Source organism: Loa loa, assembly GCF_000183805.2.
Source record: "Loa loa unplaced genomic scaffold supercont3.42, whole genome shotgun sequence".
NCBI classification, from domain to species: domain Eukaryota; kingdom Metazoa; phylum Nematoda; class Chromadorea; order Rhabditida; family Onchocercidae; genus Loa; species Loa loa.
The window spans coordinates 333,597-353,314 of record NW_018108222.1 but is presented as its reverse complement, the minus strand read 5'-3'; the positions used below and the strand labels follow the sequence as shown (position 1 = coordinate 353,314).

Below are 19,718 nucleotides of genomic sequence, written 5' to 3'. Positions count from 1 at the left end.
AAAGTATTATATAACTGATAATGATAATAATAACAGTAATATTGGAATAATGATAATAAGAGTGATAACAATATATTAATAATAGTAGTAATAGTAATAATAATGATATTAATAATAATAAAAATTATAACAATAATAATATTCAAAACAGTGCATATATGCATTTATTAAAATAAAATGTATCTTTAAAATATATCGCAAAATTATAACCTTTTGTATTGGAATGATTTATTAAAATAAATAAAATATTTTGATAAAATGCATAAAATATGTGAAATGACGACAAATTACAAAATAAATTTAAAAATATTCAAATTTCTTTCATTTTTTCCTCTCAAATTTTAACAGATATACTTTATTTCAGGCAAAACTATAACAAGACTGTACAACATGGCTGTATTCGAAAAGTATTTCTACCACTTCATGATCCATTCTGCACATTGCTTATACCAGTCCTTACCAATCTTATTCAATGTTCTTGTTTTCAGAGTCCACTTCTACAACAGGTATGTAACATAATGAATTATATTACGGTAATTCTTACTGTATGTAAATTTAGACAACAAATAATTGGATTATTTTAAAAAATATTTAACTAACTTATTAATATGAACCTATCGGTTTAGAATTTCTTTATTTGAAACGTATTTAATTCAAAGGCAGAATGAATCAATTATATTACAAATTTCACAAACATTTATCAATGCTTGGTGTTGTGTCCTTATAAATGTGTAAAACAGAAAGGTCATATTTCTAGTAGGATATTGTGATTTATGTACAGGATGATTTGATATAATTTGAATTAGATTTGAAGCCATGTGACGCTGATTTTGGAACGAAAGTACGCAAAGAAGGACCGAAAATAGCTATTGGTATTACATTGATTTTTGTTATTACATGTCTTTTATTTGTATTGTGAATGTTTAAATATTTACCTTCAAATCATTACCTGTCGCTATCATTTAATAAGTTTGTACCATTCCTATGAAATTGAAGATAATAATGAGAGTAAAGATAAAACATCAAAAATTCAGATGTCAAAATGGGATTAGTCGCCTAAAAGAACATTGAATTAATATCATAACTGTGCATTATACTGATTATCCATAACACATTGAATAGCCAGGATAACGCATAATTAAAACATTGTCACCGATGTTGGGATAATTTGAGGCGGAAATTTCACTCCGAGTTGAAGGGATACTTGAGATTGAATCATATAATGTGTCCTATCGATACAATGAAAAAAAAAACATGAAATCCAAGATTTTACAAATGTAAAATGAGAAATACATTGAGTTAAGTAAATAAAAACTGGCAGAAATACTTAAATGGAAGCTTTTTATTTCAGTATGGTTGGACTTAACCAAAGGTTCAAATCTGTTATGATTACGTATTATTTCTCTGGCATTCTCATTTTCCACTCTCCAAATATGAATGCGCTTTTGAACAGCAAAGGAAGCATGATAGTTGTGCATAAACTATAAAGATTTGGAACTGGATACTCCTTAGGAAGTTGCCATTTATCCCAGCAATAGATGTTGAACCGAATGACATCATAAAGAATATTATTCTAAGAGCCAATAATTAAATCTAATTTTTAGCTTTTAGGATCATTTTTCGGGTCTTTAATTTAATAAAGTTAAAGGTTAAGTACCACTGATGAGACTTCACTCTGTGGATGCATTGACTTGATATCTTTCAAGTTTAACAATCAATTATTGCTTTGTGACATACATCCGTGGTTACTTTTACTGTTTCGAGGGAAAACTTCAATACAGATATGCTAAAGGTCACAGGTTATCAGCATGACAAGAAAAGAATGACAAAATTATTCCAATGAATTGCATGCAAAGAATTCACTGGAATTAAATGCTTGACGATTGAGGCAGTATCACTCTGTATAATTTATATCAATGTCTTTTTTCATATTTTCTTATCGCAGTTTATACGTGCGTCATTAAATTCCAGACGAATTTATGCCTCAAATAGGTCTTAGTGATTGCAATAGTTAAATTAATTACCAAAATTTTACTTCTAATTTTCTTGATTTTCATTTATCAATATTTTCATTTACATTTGTTAGTTTTTCCTATATCCTTAATATGATATTTTCAAATAAATGAAAAAAGAAACTTCAAGTTTTAGCTAAATATTTGATATTAATTAAAGTACATTGCTTTTGATCAATACTTAATTTTAAAATTTACGTAAGACTCAAAATCTGATCACTTATTACAGTCTATTCAATGAATAAATGTTTATTTTAAAATGAATTTGGATGAAATTATTTGCTTTGATTAGCATAAATTATTCAAATCTTTTCAGCAATAAAGGCAAATATTTTGAGCTAAAACATCTGCTTTTATTTCAATTTTACCGATCAAATTAGCACATTTTTCTCTTAATTTATAAAGCATATTTTGCCTTTTATAATGAACATTTTATTAGCCTACTGTAAATTAAAAATGCAGGATATGCTTATATCTCTTTCAGATGAAATTTCAGGATCCGTATTCACCGTATAATTGTAACTGAACCTAGCAGCTTCAACAAATATCACTCCTTCTCATTATGACAAAAATAAATAAAAAGCAACATTGGATCCAAAACTCTCAAAAGTTACATTGTAAAAAATTGAATTTTGTAATATAAATTACAACAAATCTGAGAATCCAGCAAATATTTATCACCAAATAAAAGAACAGTTTGAAAAGTGACAGATCCTTCAATCAATCGAAATCACAATAAACAATCGTTTTAAAAATATCAAACCCTCTCTTCTTAACAATCTTCTTCCCTGTTTCCCTTTCCATCACATCGTTCCTTGTCTTTGGTCATATTATAACAACTATTCCTTCTTCACAAACAAGTAGATGATTAGCAGAAAAGAAACTTATCCTTCCATTCCAGTGAAGTTGGATGTACAGTCTCAATGTGACAGCTGTATGACAAGTTACACATTTAGGCGCAAATGGGTTCATCCTACATTTCCATTGAAATCATCTTCCATTCTTTTTGTCAATAATGGAAACAATTTACAAGATTACTTGTCTCAGTGATTCCCTGATGATTTTACCACTTTTCTCGAGTATAATTACAACCTTTCTGCGTGTATTTCAGATTAAGAAATATCTTCACATCCTACCACTCATATTCCTTTTAAACTTTCAAATCCATTTTTTTTTTTTTGAATATAATTGAAGCCTTCTTTGAGTCACTCTGAGACCACAGTTATGAATTTTTTGGTGCTGCAACAGCATGGAATCCTTCAACATGGAATCTTTTTGAATGGACGAAAAAAGTCCAGTAGTTGTACTAATTACTGTTCATTTGTCATTATTTAGAATTTGTACCAAACAAAGCTGTTAAGCTATGTAAATCACTCTCTATGCTTCATTTGCATTAGCTAATTATGCAGTTATTAGTTCCGTTCATGCTATATTACACTTTGACTTACTTTATTCCTACATGTATGGTACAGTCGCATTCAACATGACAATATATACTGCATTCTCCTGGTACAACCTGTTAACATAAAATCAGTTTTACTATAAATGAATAACAATGAAATTTTCGATTTTTTTCTGAAAGTTTTGAAATTTTATTTTTTGGAGGCACAGTGCATTACGTTAGTAATGAACTGTTGATTCACAGGCCCTATTCCTTCCCCGCTCATTTATCCCTGTTTTTTCAATATATAACTCACATTTTCTTTTTTCCGACATATGATAGATACAAGCTATGTTTATGGTCGCAGTAAAGAAAGATATATTGTTATATTGTAAGTTTTGTGATTACTCAGGAAGTTGAGAACAAACACAATCAATATAAAAGTCAGTGCATCATAACTTCTATCAGTAATTCAATCTATGGTAATAGTAACATTTTTCAAATCATGATATCCTGAACATCGAGTTTCTTTTTTTTTACGGTGCTGGACACAAGAACTTTTCTTCGTCAAAGATTCCCTATTTCTTATCACTTGATTACGCTTTGCAGTAAGGGTTTTATGTAAAATTCCATGAGATGGTGTTGTAGTAGCACATTTTCGAATAATGGGAGGTACAAAAACTTCTTCCATATCATTTTCAATGTCTGTTTGTGAATCACTTTTCGCGGCTTTTCTCATCAAACTGTAAATATACGTTTAAAATGATTGTTGGATATCACCAACAAAACACAGTTTTTGTATTAGTTTTAATAAATTATGGGAACTGACTGTGGAAAAGAAAAAGTTAAACTGAGAATAGCAAACAGCAGCAATATGCATTTAAACGCTAGAAGTACTCGTAAAAAAGCCAAGTAGATCAAGTGCTGCAGTTTCATTTATAACCACTAACACAATTATTTGCCTTAAAATTCTAAATTTTACATGAAAACCGATCCGGATAATTTAGTGATAGTTGGACCATCCTCTTGTTAGCCTAATTAATTGCTTTGATGGCTGATATCAGCATCCTTTCCCACCAATCTGTTTGCAGTGCAGCTGTTATCATACCGTGAGAAGCAGTGATCAAGAAAAAGGGCAACACTGATGTGATAGTATTCCCTCATCAAATTATACCTAACTTTTTCGCTTCATTTTTAATGATGGAAATTTCCAACCTGCTTCGAACTGGTGTCGTTCCTTGTACTTTCTCCACCAAAACATTATTTCCGAAAGTACTTCTATATGCCGAAGCTATGAGTGAAGTTGGGAACATTTTGCGGTCATCTACGTCAAGTGGTGAAAGCGAATGCTGCTTTGGACTGCAAGAAAAATATGTCAACTAGCAACGCTGTAAAAACAGCGTTTTTATTAAATATTTCTAGCAACCCGATCTCTTTAACATGTTCATGATATATTTGCTTTGTGGCCTGAAACAGTTTGATAGAAACAGGAATGGCAAAACGTAAATTTTCGTAAACAATTAAAAAACGTAAAAATCAAATTAACCTAAAAGCAATAACTTCTTCGAGCGCTCCATTCATAATTGTCTGTGAAGGATCTAATCGAGCTGAAGCAAGTTCTTTTTTCAATGCTACATTGAGGCTTTTATGTTCACTTAGCTGAAAATCATAATATTGAAGTGAGGCGAAGTAAAAAAAGTAAAAACCGAAGTAAAAAGATATATATGAACATGCATAGCGCTAAAAGCATGTGAACCTACGTGTAAATGGACGTGAGCACGAGCAACGTATGTCAGTAGAGGTTTTGTGTTCTAAGATTTTTCACGGTACTGACAACTTCAGGTAGCTTGACAGTAAAAGGAAATGAGGGAGAAGTATGGAGAAGTGAGAAGAAGAAAAGTAAAGGTATAGTCACTTTTTTCTGTAGCTCACTGATTTTCTTCCGGCTATCTTGAAGTTCTTCTTTTTGGTTTTCCATTGTTTTCATTGCATCTTTCAACTGCCTGTAACAAACAATGAGTCAACTCTATCAAGTATTCCACATTGTGGAGAGTGCAGATCAGTTTTAAGTATTTTAATAAGCTGTGATGAGCCGAAATAAAAGGTTTTTTTTTCTTGACAGGTAAAATAACGTGACTGTATTTCGAAAGAATCCAGATTCCGCACCTAATCATTTAAACTAAGCCACAGCAAGAAAACTTATCTTTTTTTTCATTACAATAACAGCCATATCCATTACTCATTACTTTCTTCTATACATTTACAATTTGAAAATATGAAAACGTAGGTATTTTACCTCCTCAGCAGGGCAATGAATCTCTTCACTTCTAATCCTTCACCGGTGATATATTTATCAATCTCCAAAATAGGTTCATCTTTCATATTACTGAGCAGTTTATAACTGAAAAAGACAAAACGAACTATAAGCTTAATTTAAACTCCCACGTCAACTCCATACACTAAATGTGAACACAGCATTTAACAGTACTTAAATGATAAACTGATAAACTTCCCTTCGTTAGAATCACCCTCTCAGGAGGGTAAACTGACCGACAGAACCTAAACGCCTCAATCAAAGCAGAATAATACAAATATTAGTTTGAAAGCAAGATGGCCTTCGTGATAACTTAGATGGTTTATCCAATAATATCCTAAATTTTTAAAAATGTTTCAAAATGGTAGTGTAAATGAGCTCACAATGCAGCAGCTTGCAATCGTTTCTTATACTTCTGCAGCTCTTTCTCCATGTCTAGCTGTTCTGTAAGTATGCCTTCCAAATGTTTGATTTGTTGCACATTAAGTCGAGAAGCCGACTCCAAATTTGTCACCTTTTCTTTCTAAATTTAAAATTTTCACTGAAAAACTTGCCAAAGTCAGTTCCTATTGAACTTAACAGTTTCGCTTCTTAGGAAAAAAGGATAACACAGGGAATAATACTTGATATCTTTCGATGAAAGCATATTATTAGAAATTTTTCATCAAGAAAAGAAAGGAAAGAAATGATCGATATAGAAGTAAGGGATAAATAAAACCAACTTGAACAAAAACAAACATAAACTACATATGAGCTGATACAGCTCTATTAATGCTCTTAGATGTAATCAAATGGTACCAATAAAAGATTTGCAGCTAAACAAATATTAGCTTCATCCTTGGCTTTGGCGGCAGCCTGTTTTTCCTTCTCGAGGTTATCCAAAGCATTTTGAAGCTGTAAATATTCCAGCGTAAGGAAAATCACTATGATGTATCAATTTAAACAATTGTGTGAAAATAAAAACATAAGGACAATCACTACAATCTTCCTGTATCGCACATTTTCCAAATGACTGCCTTTGCCATACATGAAGTGATACACCCCGGCAGCCATAAATCGTCCCGTTCTAAAGGAGGATAAATGCAGAAAAGTTTTTGCTTTTAGGTCCTCTTGGCTATGATGTCAAAACCATCATGGTGTCAAAACCAAGTGCAGATGAGATGCATATGTTAATAATGCATTATTTTCTCTAAAATTATATTGAAAAAGGTCTTTGCAATTTTGTGAAATGCGAACAAATAGAAAACTTGATTATGCATTTCCAATGGATTAGTGCTACTGGAATTGAAGCTCTTATTTTCATCCATTTGAAAAAACAATTGTCGAATGAGATCTCTTGTTGTAGCTTTCTTTCGGCAAACCGGACATGTTTTACAATTCTGCAATATTTAAGAAATGATTCTACTCTGAAACGGTAGAGGAGGAAGGAAAAGCATGAGAGCCGAATTATAATACGAAATTAAATCTTAAGTCACCAAAAATAACACTTTCGAAAGTGCTACTCTTGATGGCACACTTATACATGAGACATCAAAATGTTCCACGATTGTGATCTCAAACCATTTATTTGTCTAAAACGCTGGTTAGGGGAATCGCAGGTTCGGACTATTTCAACCAAACAAAATGAGACAATCATTTTTCCACTTGTTTGTGATTTCTGAAAATCTACCCACCGGGGTCCTATCTTCGTCGTTTAATGGATACCAGTGGCAATGGGACAGACAATTATAATACCGAGAAATACATGTATACATCGAAAGCGGTGCTATCATTGCAGATAAGCATCAGTTCGTGTTGTCTTGGGAAGCACATACTGTAGACCAAGCAAAATTAGCTTTACCTTTTAAATCACATAAGAAATGCAGATGGAAACATTGTGAAAGTAAAATTTAAAATAAAGCTTTACCTCAAACCATTGTAAGATGCAGTGTAGATGGAACACATGGCCACAGCGTACGGCTGCACTTTCATTAAGAGGAAGCATATCCAAACAAATGAGGCATTGTAATCGTGGAACCATTTACGTCCTCTAACTAATAATAATAAGGTTAGAGGAAGGAAAATCGCAAATTGATAACATCCAACTCGAACTGATAACGTTCACTGACGACGATTGCGCTGAAACGTAACGAAATGAAGTGATAAGCTTTAAGGATGATCAGAAAGGTCACTTGATCTACAAGTATCACTAACCAACCCTCCCTCCCTATGTCTACTAAACATGTTAACATTTGAATTCAAATTTTAATCCAACCAGTACAATATTACCAACAGCACAAAACCAGCGGTAGTGGTCCGTAGTTGCACAAGTAGTTGCACAAGGAGATTAGCTTTGAAGAGTTAGGAGAATCAATGTGTGCATGTGTGCTACGTCAATCTGCAGCTTGGGTTAAAGGTCATCAGTATACTGAAATGGAAATTAGGAATACTGATTAGTGTGCAAACGTCAAGGTTTCATAATGACGTTAACAGCTGGAGTAAAGAAGGTGGAATATCCAGTGGTCACAAGTAGCCGAATTACTCATCATTAAGGCATTATGTCAACCCATATGATGTGACATTTGTGATATGAAACGACTGAAGCATTGCAGTAATAGAATAACTGAGAGCTGAGATGAAATCTTTTTAAGCTACAAACCCAAATCATTTATTCCATTCGATATGGTTACAGCTATTGAGTGAACAAGTTAATTGTAACTGCAGCGATCGATTCTACATCCAAAGGAATGGGGGAGTCGAGCTTGTGGGAAATGATATGGATAGTTTCGGAATATAATATTTGCACAAAGTAATCTGATGAACAGCTAATTGATATCAAGAAGAGGATCACGTGAACATTGACTGGAACTCTTATCGGTTCGAACAAACCGCAATGATACGAACTGAAGAGATTCACTGTTCTATGTCTTTACCAATTATCTTCCACTGTATGTCGACTGCCTTTCGACGTTGCACTCTAATACCGACAAAGGGTTCAAGACAGGTCAACGAACTTTGCATTTTCTTTTACTTAAAACCTTTAAAACTTGTAGTTTTCACTCTTCAGTGCGATTGAAAGTTGGTTAATTTCAAGTTTTTTTGCACTGCGCTTCTGTGATTCCTTTTCCCTTCTCTTGTCGATTTTCACTTTCTTTTCATTAACTGGAAGATGGAAGGATCTTCTCCATACCTCTTTCTAACTATCAATAATGTGAGTAGGAATTGGTGGAAATGTAAATTAAGGCCGAATGAGTGAACGTATGGCGAATGAAATTCAGAAGAGGTACACATTAGATGGTCAGTTTTGGTTTTTGGATGCTCATTATTAGCTTTTATGTTCCACTTTGGCTCCATTTATCCTTTCTCCTCCTCTTCCTCTAATAGTATGCCACATCTGTTCATTAGTGGGATGCTTTCTTTTCCTTTTTTAACCATTTTCTCCTACTTTTTCAGAAGTGTCATTCCTTTGGGAAATTTCCATCCATTTCAACTTTCTTACTTTCAGAAATTCCCAAATATTTCCCAAATTATTTTAATCTATTCAAAAATACTGCAATGAAATTCTGCTGATATTAACAAACAATGGGTGCAAAAAAGGGTGGAAGAGAAGCATTTGGGAATGAATAAGCTCTTCGTGCCTAATGACACGGCAAATTTTATTTCAAATTTGTAGGAAAATCATTTGATGGATAGCTTCTCAGACTTTGCCGGAAAGGATCGAAATTTTGAATTTTTTTTCAAATTTTCAGTGATGAGTAATGCATTAAGTCTGCTGAATAAATCAATTCTGTAAATTAAATAAATAGAGCACGGCATTCAACGCTGCAAACTCTCCATTCATACAAATCGTATAATTGCATTCCTAAAGAAGCACTATGTTATATTATTGTCTTTGATGATTCTCGATAGAGAATGTGTTAGGCACTTTTGGAATTATTTATTATTGTTGCTTTCAACTTCATTTTTCATTCATTCTTTCTAAATTTCGGGCTAATTTTATCCTTACTTTCACACTTTATCCTTTGTTTAACTCTTCTCCTCCCACATCAACACCATTATCCTTATTATTTTATCATCCCAACGGCTTTGTGTCATTATCAAAATTTGTTAAAATTTATTTCCTTCACTTGTCTCTTTTTTGACAATAATACCTAATTACGCGCGCATCGCGCATCACATAATAATAAACGATGGTTAGCATTTTGGAGAGTACGAAAGATTGATTGATATACTAAATGCGATATATCGATCCACTACGTTACTTAATGAAAATATATTTCCGACCATTGTTGAAGTTTGTCGTGGCGATGATAATATGGCGTTAAAAATGTTAACCGTGAATCAAGCATGAATTTAATCTTAATACGAAGCTTTCCATCTTAACTTTTCTCTTAAATCCTTCTTTCGATTCCTTCGTCCAATCCTATCCCTTATTTCCACTTAAATTAAGCCTAATTTGTCATATTTTTTCAATCCTCTCACGTCATCATCCATAACTCAACAGCTTTCCGATATAATCGGCGAAGTCTTTACAGCTTGGAATCGAATTTTGCTTTATTTATCATTATGCACGATGAGAGCAGAAAGTCTCAATGGGCGATCCTTCTAGTCGTTTTATCTGCACTCAGTCTGTGTAGTGCGGTATGTCGATAAACATTTATTAGCTCATTTGCATATACAAAGATCGTTTCCACATAGAGTTAGCTTTTATTGCTTTTTTTTTTGTGTTTTTTGGACATTTAAAATATTTGAACTGAGTCTCAACAAGAGATAAATTCCGATTAAAAACTTCAAAAACAGCTAATGCAACGATTGTAAAGGGGAAAAAAAACAAGCCGTGAAATTTGAAACTTCTTAGAATGAAGAAATTAATTATAAGCAATTAATTATATTTAATTGTATTCGTATGGACTTCACCCAGCCAACTTCATTTTTAGAATGGTTACTGTGAACGTTATGCAAGCTGTCAACAGCGTGTCGAAGTTGAAGAGCGCCGCTGTGTAAAGCTGGGAGAAAAATTAAATCGCAGTAATACCCAATGTTTGAGACTTGTTGATATGGCTCGTACAGCAGTTGACGGTTTGCAGCTGAGAAAGACTGAGCTCGAGCGGGACTGTGCTACGAAAAATAACGATAATCAGTCATGGAGTCTTCGACGGTTTCAGGTACCAGTCTCTTCGGAAACATAATTAGAAAATATGTTACTAAATCATCGATTCCTTAGACTCAATTATTGGGCATACATAGTAAAAGATTGTCAAATTCAGCAATCAGTATGTAAGCGAGCTACTCAAAGCATTCATAAATCCGGCAAATTTTCCACTAAGATTGGGCGGCAGCACAACAATATCAAAATATGCAGGAGATCGGCGCAGTTACTACGCAAAAAGTGTCATATGTTAGCCCGATGTTGCTCTTTGCACAGGTATCGGTATTTCTTACGATTTAGTATATAAATCGCTATTTCTTACGATTTTAATATATAGACAGAATTCACTTTTGACCTTCACTTTAGATTTCAGTAGCAAAAATTGTTGTAGAATTCCGGCATAACCATTAAAAGAAGGGAAAAAATATGGCTAGGAAAAAGTGAGAAAATGCTTTGTGTTATGGTTAGTGATGAATTCTGTCTTGAATATCCACTTCATTTAATTTGCATACTGAAACATCCTGTAGACACTAGACTTTTTCATATCATCAAAATTTCGTCATACTGCTGAAGTTAACTCGCAGTGTTTTCCATGACAATAAATTAGTGTAAATTCATTGATGATGTACGTGTTTCAAGAAGCAGATTCTGATAAGCCCTCTGTTTTGGATGATTGAAAGATTAAAAGTCAGTCTGTTTCTGTTTTAATCCCAAAATCCATTTTGTTTTATAGAAAATTTATTTCCAAAACAAAATTCGCAAGAACGAACTGAATCTAGATAAAGATTGTTTAACAATGGTATACTACGCAATCTTCAATTAAAAACTTGAAAATTAGAAATTGAAGTGTAAAATCCAGATTTTATCTCTATATTTTCATCATTCCGCCCAATCAAACACCTTTTTAGTGAATCACTTTTTTGTTTCTGATTAAAATTCCTTAACTGACCAAAGTTATCTGTAGTTGATATTTTCAGCTGTTCAGGATTAAGAACTATCCGATCGCAAATCTCATCAGCAATTGCGTTTTTACATCATCTCAAGCGGAAATGTTTAAAACAGAAGAGTCACTATCATATGTAATGCCGCCTAAATTTGATTTTGTCCTTCACATAGCAAGTAACGCAATTTCTCAAAGTGACTTTCAAATTTAGAGCCATTGTTTTCTGGTACGCAATTTCTCAAAGTGACTTTCAAATTTAGAGCCATTGTTTTCTGGCCATGTAGTGGTTTACTTTCTGGTTCCTTATAGGTAATTAAGGATAACATGGGTAAAATTCTCTAGAAATTTTTGTGGAAATGAAGCATAGTTTGCAAAAAATTATCAAAGACTGTATTGGAGGGCGTTTCGTTCTCGAATCCAACAACTGATATCCTTCTCCCTCTTGACGTTCTACCATCATCGGAAATCCAATTTAGGATGGATGGATTTTACGATTATTTTTACAAGCAGTTACTCAAGGACCAAAACATTAATCAGCATGCTTTTTCTAAGAAAAAATAACTGGAAAAAGCATGTTGATTAATGTTTTGGTCTTTGAGTAACTGCTTGCAAAAAAAAAAAATTAAAATTATTTGTACTGCTGTTGTCCCTCATTACATTGCACTACCTAACATAGTGGTTTCTAACTTTTTCTTAATCAGATACCACTTTAGCTCTTTTATTTGTAGTTGGACCAGAAGGTCCAAAAATAACAAATGCTGTTAATTTGAAATTAACTTTGACCTAAACTTTTGATGTATTAGTTTATCAAAAATTGATAACAGCACTCGCCTGTTTTCCATTTATCGCACCGTTACTCTTATGGATCATATTTCAGTTCTCACGGACCTTAACATTATCTTACTTCCTATTGGTGCCTGCAGACTAGAGAATTTTAAAAGCGATGATATTTGTGACGATTATTTAATCTCATAAAATGAGGAGTATTCGTCCTTTTGTCACAAATTAACAACATCAATAGAACTAAGAGACATCGGTTGAGTGACCCATTCAGTTCAAGCTGTAGTGCAGAAAGTAGCATAACGACTAGCAATATTAAGCACTGGTAATTAACGTTAATATTGGCTTAGGATTCTGCTCAGCGATCATTTTATGTGTTCTAATTCATTTGATTATCAATAAACTATCTAAAAATACATTAAATCAGCATCTGCTTTGAGCGAAAACAAATGATGATTGTTACAAAAGAAAGCTACAGAGACCCAAAACACAAACTGGAACAAGGAACCAGGACTCCCTGGCAGTAGCAATAGATCAAGTCTGACTTGATGAGGTTCATCACTTCAATTTATAAATTGCGCCTTCAATTAATGATATTCACGACTTCAAAAAATATGTGTCACCGTAGTGACTTTCCGTCCAATGGCACATCTCGTTGACTGCTAAGTGATATGGACAAAGAGTTCGCTGTTGAGAGGCATATGAAACAAATGCTAATCGAAAACTGAAACTGTACGTTATTCATTGAATATATTATGCCTTCCTCTTCAACTAATCGCAAAAGCTTCACAAACGAACGCAATGGCAGTGATATTTGGGAGTGATTTTTGACTTCAATTTGCTGAAAATGACCATCAGAGTAACCAGCAGTTAATTGTTTATTCATAAAATCACTTCTCACAGTCCTCTTATGACAAAAATTAAATGCAATGAGGAAAATGAAAAATATTCTAGAATAAATCAACAAATCATCAATTAGACAAAATAAGAAGGAACAATTAATTACTAGGTATTGATTAAAAAGTTTAACGAAAAGTCGAAGCAAAAAGTGGCAGAAGTGTTATTATTAGAAATGATCACACTATCATTATTATCATCATTCGCTATAATATGAAGGGATATTAAATGATAAGAACATCAATATAATTGCAACAAATACTTGAAAATAAGCCTGACAATAAATCAAATAACAAGATCATGAAGAAATCAATAAGATTTGGAATTACATTAGAATTCATAATGAGGTGCGCAATAGACCATTAGTCCTACGAGAATTTTCTTCGTTCTTTTGTGTATTTTTTGCAGGGTATTCAAATGTGGTCACATAGCCATTATCATCATTATCGGAGTCATGTTCTTTTAACAGTGTTGTTGATCTGCGGTTCCGATCAGATTGCTCTGTACATGTCGTCGTAGTATTTTCACTACTTCGAGCAGTTTCCAAGTCACCATATATCTCTTCAGCTCGGAAATTTTTCGTTTCATCTAACTCTTGCTCGAAATTGATTCTCCGTAAAATTGACGGCGGAGTATTCACGTTTAAAGGATATAGCAATTCACCAGTACCTCCGAGCTGTGTCGCATTATTTTGCTGATTGATGGTTGAATCACCGAGAAGTGGTAGTGATGACGGTGGACATCGCTGTCCCATCGGTGGCTGTTGTTCCAGAAGCTTCAAAGAAAGATGCAAAATTATTGAAATTTAATGGATTATGACAGGGAAAAAACTAGACAAGGCTATGAATCAGTTACTAAATTCCCTTTATTCAGCTGTGGAAAGAAGAAATTATTTAAAGTATGCGATCTCAAAGGAGTTTCTATTTTTCACAACAGACTGCAGCACTGATCGACCATTAGGAGTAATTTATTCATTAGCGATGGTATGGACAAAATTAGTGACAACTAGCTATCATGGGGATAGCTAGCTGTCACCAATTCACAATGTACTTAATTTCATGCACTAATTCATTAGGCTATTATTATTTTTATACTGGATAGATGCGATCGGTCAACAGAGAATATGATGTCAGCTTAGTTAAAACTTCAACTTTTATCTTTTTTTATCTGTTGCTATTTTATATTGCAACAAGCCAGGTATCCTATGATCACTGCATTCTACGATATATTACAAAACATGATTTTAAAAATATGGAATTAAAACACAATGAGTGAAAATGGTACCGAAAGTTTAGTTTTCATATAAGCAATGATATCGATATATCGTTGTTCGATTGCTTTTCTGTCTCGTTGTTCCTTCTTTAATTCACATTTGTATTTTTCCACTTCTTCCATCATACTCCTTTCGTTAACAATCCTCAAATCTCTTTCAGCTCGTAACCTTCCTTTGTAGTCTTTTATCTTTTTTCTCTGTTCCCGAAGTCTACACTCTAACTCCTGGAAATTTTCGGCGACTCATGAAGCAGGACTAATTCGAGGGAAAATATTCTTGAAGAGAAACAGTTCATAGATTATTTGGCTTCCTTTTTTTTCCTTATTGATGAATAGAAAAATTCTTTTTTTCTAATCCGTAGGGAAAGATACTTTCTGACATAACATTTGGTAACATCCTAAACTAACCCTAATGTGTTGTGCTCGTTCATATTCCTCAGTCCAAGAATCTGAACCTGAATCTGAATCGTCCAAATTACGATTGTATGTGTTGTGTAAAGTTGTTGGTGATGGATCACCACTGCCGTACTCTGATGTAGATGCATTAACACGTCGGAAACGCTGCTGTTGTCGACGACGTCGATGTATCTACAGGTAAAAAAAAAAGCAGTTTGAATTGACTTTCATTGTAAAAAAAAAAAAAAAAAAAGAAAATTCCAATACTATTGGGAGGGTCAAGTTCAGTTCTGGATAGCTTAAATTGAGCATCAGAAGACAAATCAATGGAAGAAGGTAGGATGGATAATTTAAAATGAAAAAAGGATGAGAGGATGAGGCATAAAAAAAAAGGAATGACAAATAGTAATAATATGACGTGAAATATTTATGTATTGGCGGAAATGTCTTCTGGGATTCGAAATAATTACGGACCATTTCACCGGGAATAATTATATCCGGATACAACGAGCGATCCAGAACATGACTGCAGGCATCATACTGATTAAAGCTTAGATTACTGGGACATGAACGTGGACCACGATGCACTCTCGGTCGAGTAGCTGTATGATATGCTGCTGTGGCGTTGAGATGGTAATCACGTTTAGTATCCTTTTGGGAGACTGCGTAAGTTTCATCCTCCTGAATATTTCATATTTGTTCATTCAACAAATCCGAAACATTCACAGTATTCTTTTTTTAATAAGAAAGATTAATTTGGAAATTGAATTGAAACACGGAAAAGAAGGGAATAAAGTTGAGTAAACGGAAAGGTTTAGAGAGAAAATGACGTACCGCAACCACTTTCTTCGCCTTTCTCCATTTCAACCAACTTTTAATCATTGTATGTACCTCTAAAAAATGATCAATAAACAAGTCGGATGATCATTTTCTGGAATATTGGAACGAAGATGAAGACTAAGACAGAATCCAAATGATTCAGGAGAAAAACAGCTAGTTGTTTTCAAAAAAAACAAGAAGTAATCAATCAACCCGTACCAGTCTACATCCACTATAGGAATAAAAAATCACATTAATTAAAATTTCATTTCAAATGGGTTGGAAGCTATTTTGAAATGAGCAATTATATGATTCAATTAAAAGATCAAGAAGGACCAGACATAAATCCCATGTTGACAGATTCGATTCCTCAATTTTCCAGTTCCAATTTTTATGATAAATTTGGGAAATCATGGAAGAGTTAAAATTCAAAACTTAGCGAACAAATGATAGAAAAGGAAAGATAACATAAAATGAGAAGATTGAAGTTTCTAAGATGGGAAGCAATAAACAAATGTAAATGAATGACCCAGCATGAGTAAGTAGAGATGAAAACGGGTGGAGAAGAGCGGCCGATCCTTTGATACCTGAAGAGAGGAAAAGGGGAGGAGACTCCTTTGTGACTTTGTGACCTAGCGGGCATTAAATTGTTTGGAGGGAAAGAAAGGACATCCCTATCATCAATCCTCCTATATTAGCAAGCGATATTTCTCCCCCATCTGCTCTCCTACATCAGCGTGGGATAATAGAAAGATGGATCAAAGGTCAGAATTAAAATTTGCAACACCAGATTTCGAGATGAATTTTACAAATCATTCTCCGCCAATCAAAACTTCCGAAATAATGTAAGGCCGTGCTTAAGTCAACATCCACGATAATAAGCAAAATCGGGACGCCAGGTTCTGCTCGTAAACAGTGTTTAAAATAAACAAAATTTAGACCCCAAATAAAGTTGAAACAGTATTCAAGCACAGGAAGCCCACTCATCAGTGTTTATTGCTGTTGCAGCTATTTTTGATCTTAGAATTAGCAGGAGTGTAGTTCTGGCAGATGGAATGACTTTTTTCCGGTACTAGAAGCGTATTTTAAAATTTACACTTCAAATATTACAAACTTAAACCTTCTCCTGTAATAAAGCCGTAAAATCAGCCCTGCGAATCTCTTTATCCTGCTAGTGCCAATATTCACTTGCAGCTTCATCGCACTATTATCATTAGGCATTTGCTGTGAGATATATAATAAGGAAATGTTATTGCTAGAGTATCGAAGATTTCGGCAAACTCACTGAATCCCTACTTTGTAGACAAAAAATGGACAAAATTTTCTACAATCTAAATCCAAACTGTACATTAGAAAGCATATGTGGATAGCGTGCTTCTGTACCGAAAAAGGCTTTGATGTAGAAAACTAAGAAGGTGTGTTTGAATGATAAACCAGTGAATGTGGTGATAACGAGGAATTATTACGCATTTCATTTTGAACAGAATGCTTCACACATTGACAAATCAATTATCCCAACAGAATCTGAGTAAAATGCGTCAAACATAACATCAAGAGCATATCAATGTTACCAACCTCAAACATTACTAAATTTTGATAATGCGTAAAGTAGGGAGGCAAGTTACTCACTTCACTAGTGTCAACTACTTTAATGAAAAAAAGTTACAGTTAGACAAAGCAAATACAAAATTTAGTCTCATCAAAGCAATCCTTTGGTCATTCAGTGCAATGTATAATCTTTCGATCAGTTCTAAAGATCATTCTATTCCTTGAAATTTCCCTCAAATCTAAAAGTATCAACACTGGTACTGTTTATATTCAGTTAAATTTATCAGACCGTTGCTTAAATATTTGTAGATTTAAGCATTATATCACGCTGCCCAAGTTTCGTGTCGCTACTCGACCGTCGAATCACCGATGTTTTCACTTTATCTCCAAATCCATGTGATGCTGTTGTTGCAGCAGCAGTTGCACGATCAATTGCACGCAAGGTTTCTTCTAAAGTTGCAGAGCCCTCATTTTCACGAGTTGAGAAGGAGCTACCGGATATTGTACGTCGTTCAGCTTCCACAGACGAAGTAACCTATTAGGATGGAATATAATAATTTTATATCAATATGAATTGATCAATTGATGATCACGACTGCTGGCCAATTATTCATGGTGAGAACATTTGAATTAAACAAAAAATGGATTGGAAGAGAAGAATAGATGGAAGTGCCTTTACCAGTCAGCTTTACTCAGTTCTTCATCTTGCAGTATTATTTTCTATTTGCCAAGAATTTCGAAGGGTAATACAATTAGCATTTAAAAGTTAATCAATCTAAAATGAAATATAATAAAAGGCTAATAAGAGGCGTTCGTTCCTATCAGAGATTTGAGATGGTAAACAAAATCCTTTATCGCGGTACCTAAAAAAATCCTTGCAAAAATTTCCACATTCTTCGCCAAGAATTCTAGAAAATTTAAATAAAAAACTTTTATACCTCGTTGATGCGAAAGTTCCTCACTTCGTCAACACTTCCATCATTCATCGTCCTGCAGTGTAATGTAGATGGCAGTGGGACGGTAGAACCGGAGGTTGCCGAGCAAGCTAGTTCAGTCATTGTAAGTACTGATGATTGACCATTTGAAGTTGATGGTGGTGAGCAGAAAAGCGATGGTCCTTTGAAGCTGTCAGTCATAAGTTTCGGACCAGTTTGTTTTAGCTGCTAAAAAACAAACATGAAATTAAAGAGGAAGTAATACGCATATTTAAAAGGATACTAAGCGGTACCAGTGGCATCACGACCTACTAATACTGAAAGAAGCGTGAGTGTGACTCATGCTTAAATTCTCGATAATCCTGCATTTTTGATTTTTCCAATCATCAGCTGGAAAGAAGGTAGGCAAATAGTATTCAAAGCTTACCTTTTCCAAAGCGCTGATTCTGTTCCGATATGATTTTTGCTCATTCTTGAGCATTTCTATCAGTTGAGTTAATCGTTGGATATCTTCAACGAATTTACTTTCTACATGCTGTCGCACTATGCGTTCGGACATCAACTTTTGCTTATATGAATTTTTGCGCTCTTCTTCCCGACGGAGACGATAAAGAAGGGCATCTAACTTCGTCTCTAGAGCCTGAAAACTGCTTCATTATATATAATATTCCTCCTCGAAAACAGGATTATGAGTCATTGTTCCCCGTATGATTTACATCCTTCATCCTTTGCTTTAGATTTTTTCCACCGCAAAATGTCATACGCTTATTAGATATCAAGAACGTACCTGAACAGTATCATCATTGTTCGTACCGCTACCATTTTGTGAGTCGTATGAATCATCAGAATCCAGAATTTCCGAGTCATAGTTATTCTTGGTAAACATTGAAACCCGATCTAACATTCGATCGTTTCCAATATGCAACCGTTTCCCACACCTTACACTACCCTACAAGTGATGCATAACAGTAACAAGAAATGAATGACAAGAACTGTGGGCGAAGCGGATAATGTAAGCGTAGCTAATTAGTCAGTAATACCAATTAAAACCAGTCATCAGAAAGTGTGGTTAAAAGATGGAACACTGTTTAGCAAAATGGTAACGGATGGTCTGACAAATAAATTAGAAGTTGGAGGTAGAATGTATTATGATAATAATTATTAATATCAAACGTAGTAGAAAACGTAAAGGCACATATGACAAGTGACGAAATCAAATACAGGATAATCAAGGCTTTTAAAACTTGGCTATGGATCAATTAACATTTTCTTAAAACCCTACAATGTTTATGG

At 33.9% G+C, this 19,718-nt stretch overlaps 5 protein-coding genes across 5 annotated transcripts in view; 2 read left to right on the top strand and 3 right to left on the bottom strand.

The window, feature by feature from the left end:
• LOAG_13646 (hypothetical protein) overlaps nucleotides 1-919 on the top strand; it is a gene marked incomplete at its 3' end in the record, with an annotated part of 2,164 nt that extends 1,245 nt beyond the window's left edge. The window contains exons 2-3 of the mRNA XM_020448706.1: nucleotides 365-506; nucleotides 815-919. Of these exons, the coding sequence (XP_020301172.1) occupies nucleotides 365-506; nucleotides 815-919 (247 nt within the window). The remainder of the gene's footprint in view (nucleotides 1-364; nucleotides 507-814) is intronic.
• Nucleotides 920-3,840: 2,921 nt separating this feature from the next.
• LOAG_05668 (hypothetical protein) lies at nucleotides 3,841-7,928 on the bottom strand. The gene is made up of 9 exons (XM_020446939.1): nucleotides 7,614-7,928; nucleotides 6,955-7,086; nucleotides 6,506-6,601; nucleotides 6,091-6,230; nucleotides 5,690-5,794; nucleotides 5,309-5,396; nucleotides 4,940-5,052; nucleotides 4,609-4,752; nucleotides 3,841-4,136 (listed from the first exon to the last, which is right to left on the bottom strand). The coding sequence occupies exons 1-9, from the start codon at nucleotides 7,725-7,727 to the stop codon at nucleotides 3,866-3,868; spliced, it is 1,203 nt and encodes a 400-aa protein (XP_020302780.1). The 5' UTR covers nucleotides 7,728-7,928; the 3' UTR covers nucleotides 3,841-3,865.
• Nucleotides 7,929-8,408: 480 nt separating this feature from the next.
• LOAG_05667 (hypothetical protein) lies at nucleotides 8,409-12,030 on the top strand. The gene is made up of 5 exons (XM_020446938.1): nucleotides 8,409-8,983; nucleotides 10,222-10,327; nucleotides 10,624-10,851; nucleotides 10,954-11,111; nucleotides 11,813-12,030. The coding sequence occupies exons 2-5, from the start codon at nucleotides 10,253-10,255 to the stop codon at nucleotides 11,916-11,918; spliced, it is 567 nt and encodes a 188-aa protein (XP_020302779.1). The 5' UTR covers nucleotides 8,409-8,983; nucleotides 10,222-10,252; the 3' UTR covers nucleotides 11,919-12,030.
• A 1,762-nt stretch (nucleotides 12,031-13,792) lies between these two features.
• Nucleotides 13,793-16,026, bottom strand: LOAG_05666 (hypothetical protein; the record flags this gene model as incomplete). Its single annotated transcript, XM_003141203.2, has 5 exons — nucleotides 15,958-16,026; nucleotides 15,598-15,804; nucleotides 15,136-15,315; nucleotides 14,740-14,952; nucleotides 13,793-14,230 (listed from the first exon to the last, which is right to left on the bottom strand). The coding sequence occupies exons 1-5, from the start codon at nucleotides 16,003-16,005 to the stop codon at nucleotides 13,793-13,795; spliced, it is 1,086 nt and encodes a 361-aa protein (XP_003141251.1). The 5' UTR covers nucleotides 16,006-16,026.
• A 1,684-nt stretch (nucleotides 16,027-17,710) lies between these two features.
• LOAG_17127 (hypothetical protein) overlaps nucleotides 17,711-19,718 on the bottom strand; it is a 3,955-nt gene continuing 1,947 nt past the window's right edge. The window contains exons 3-6 of the mRNA XM_020449785.1: nucleotides 19,213-19,374; nucleotides 18,853-19,065; nucleotides 18,429-18,653; nucleotides 17,711-18,025 (exon numbers count right to left, since the gene is read on the bottom strand). Of these exons, the coding sequence (XP_020306643.1) occupies nucleotides 17,786-18,025; nucleotides 18,429-18,653; nucleotides 18,853-19,065; nucleotides 19,213-19,374 (840 nt within the window). The 3' untranslated portion in view covers nucleotides 17,711-17,785. The remainder of the gene's footprint in view (nucleotides 18,026-18,428; nucleotides 18,654-18,852; nucleotides 19,066-19,212; nucleotides 19,375-19,718) is intronic.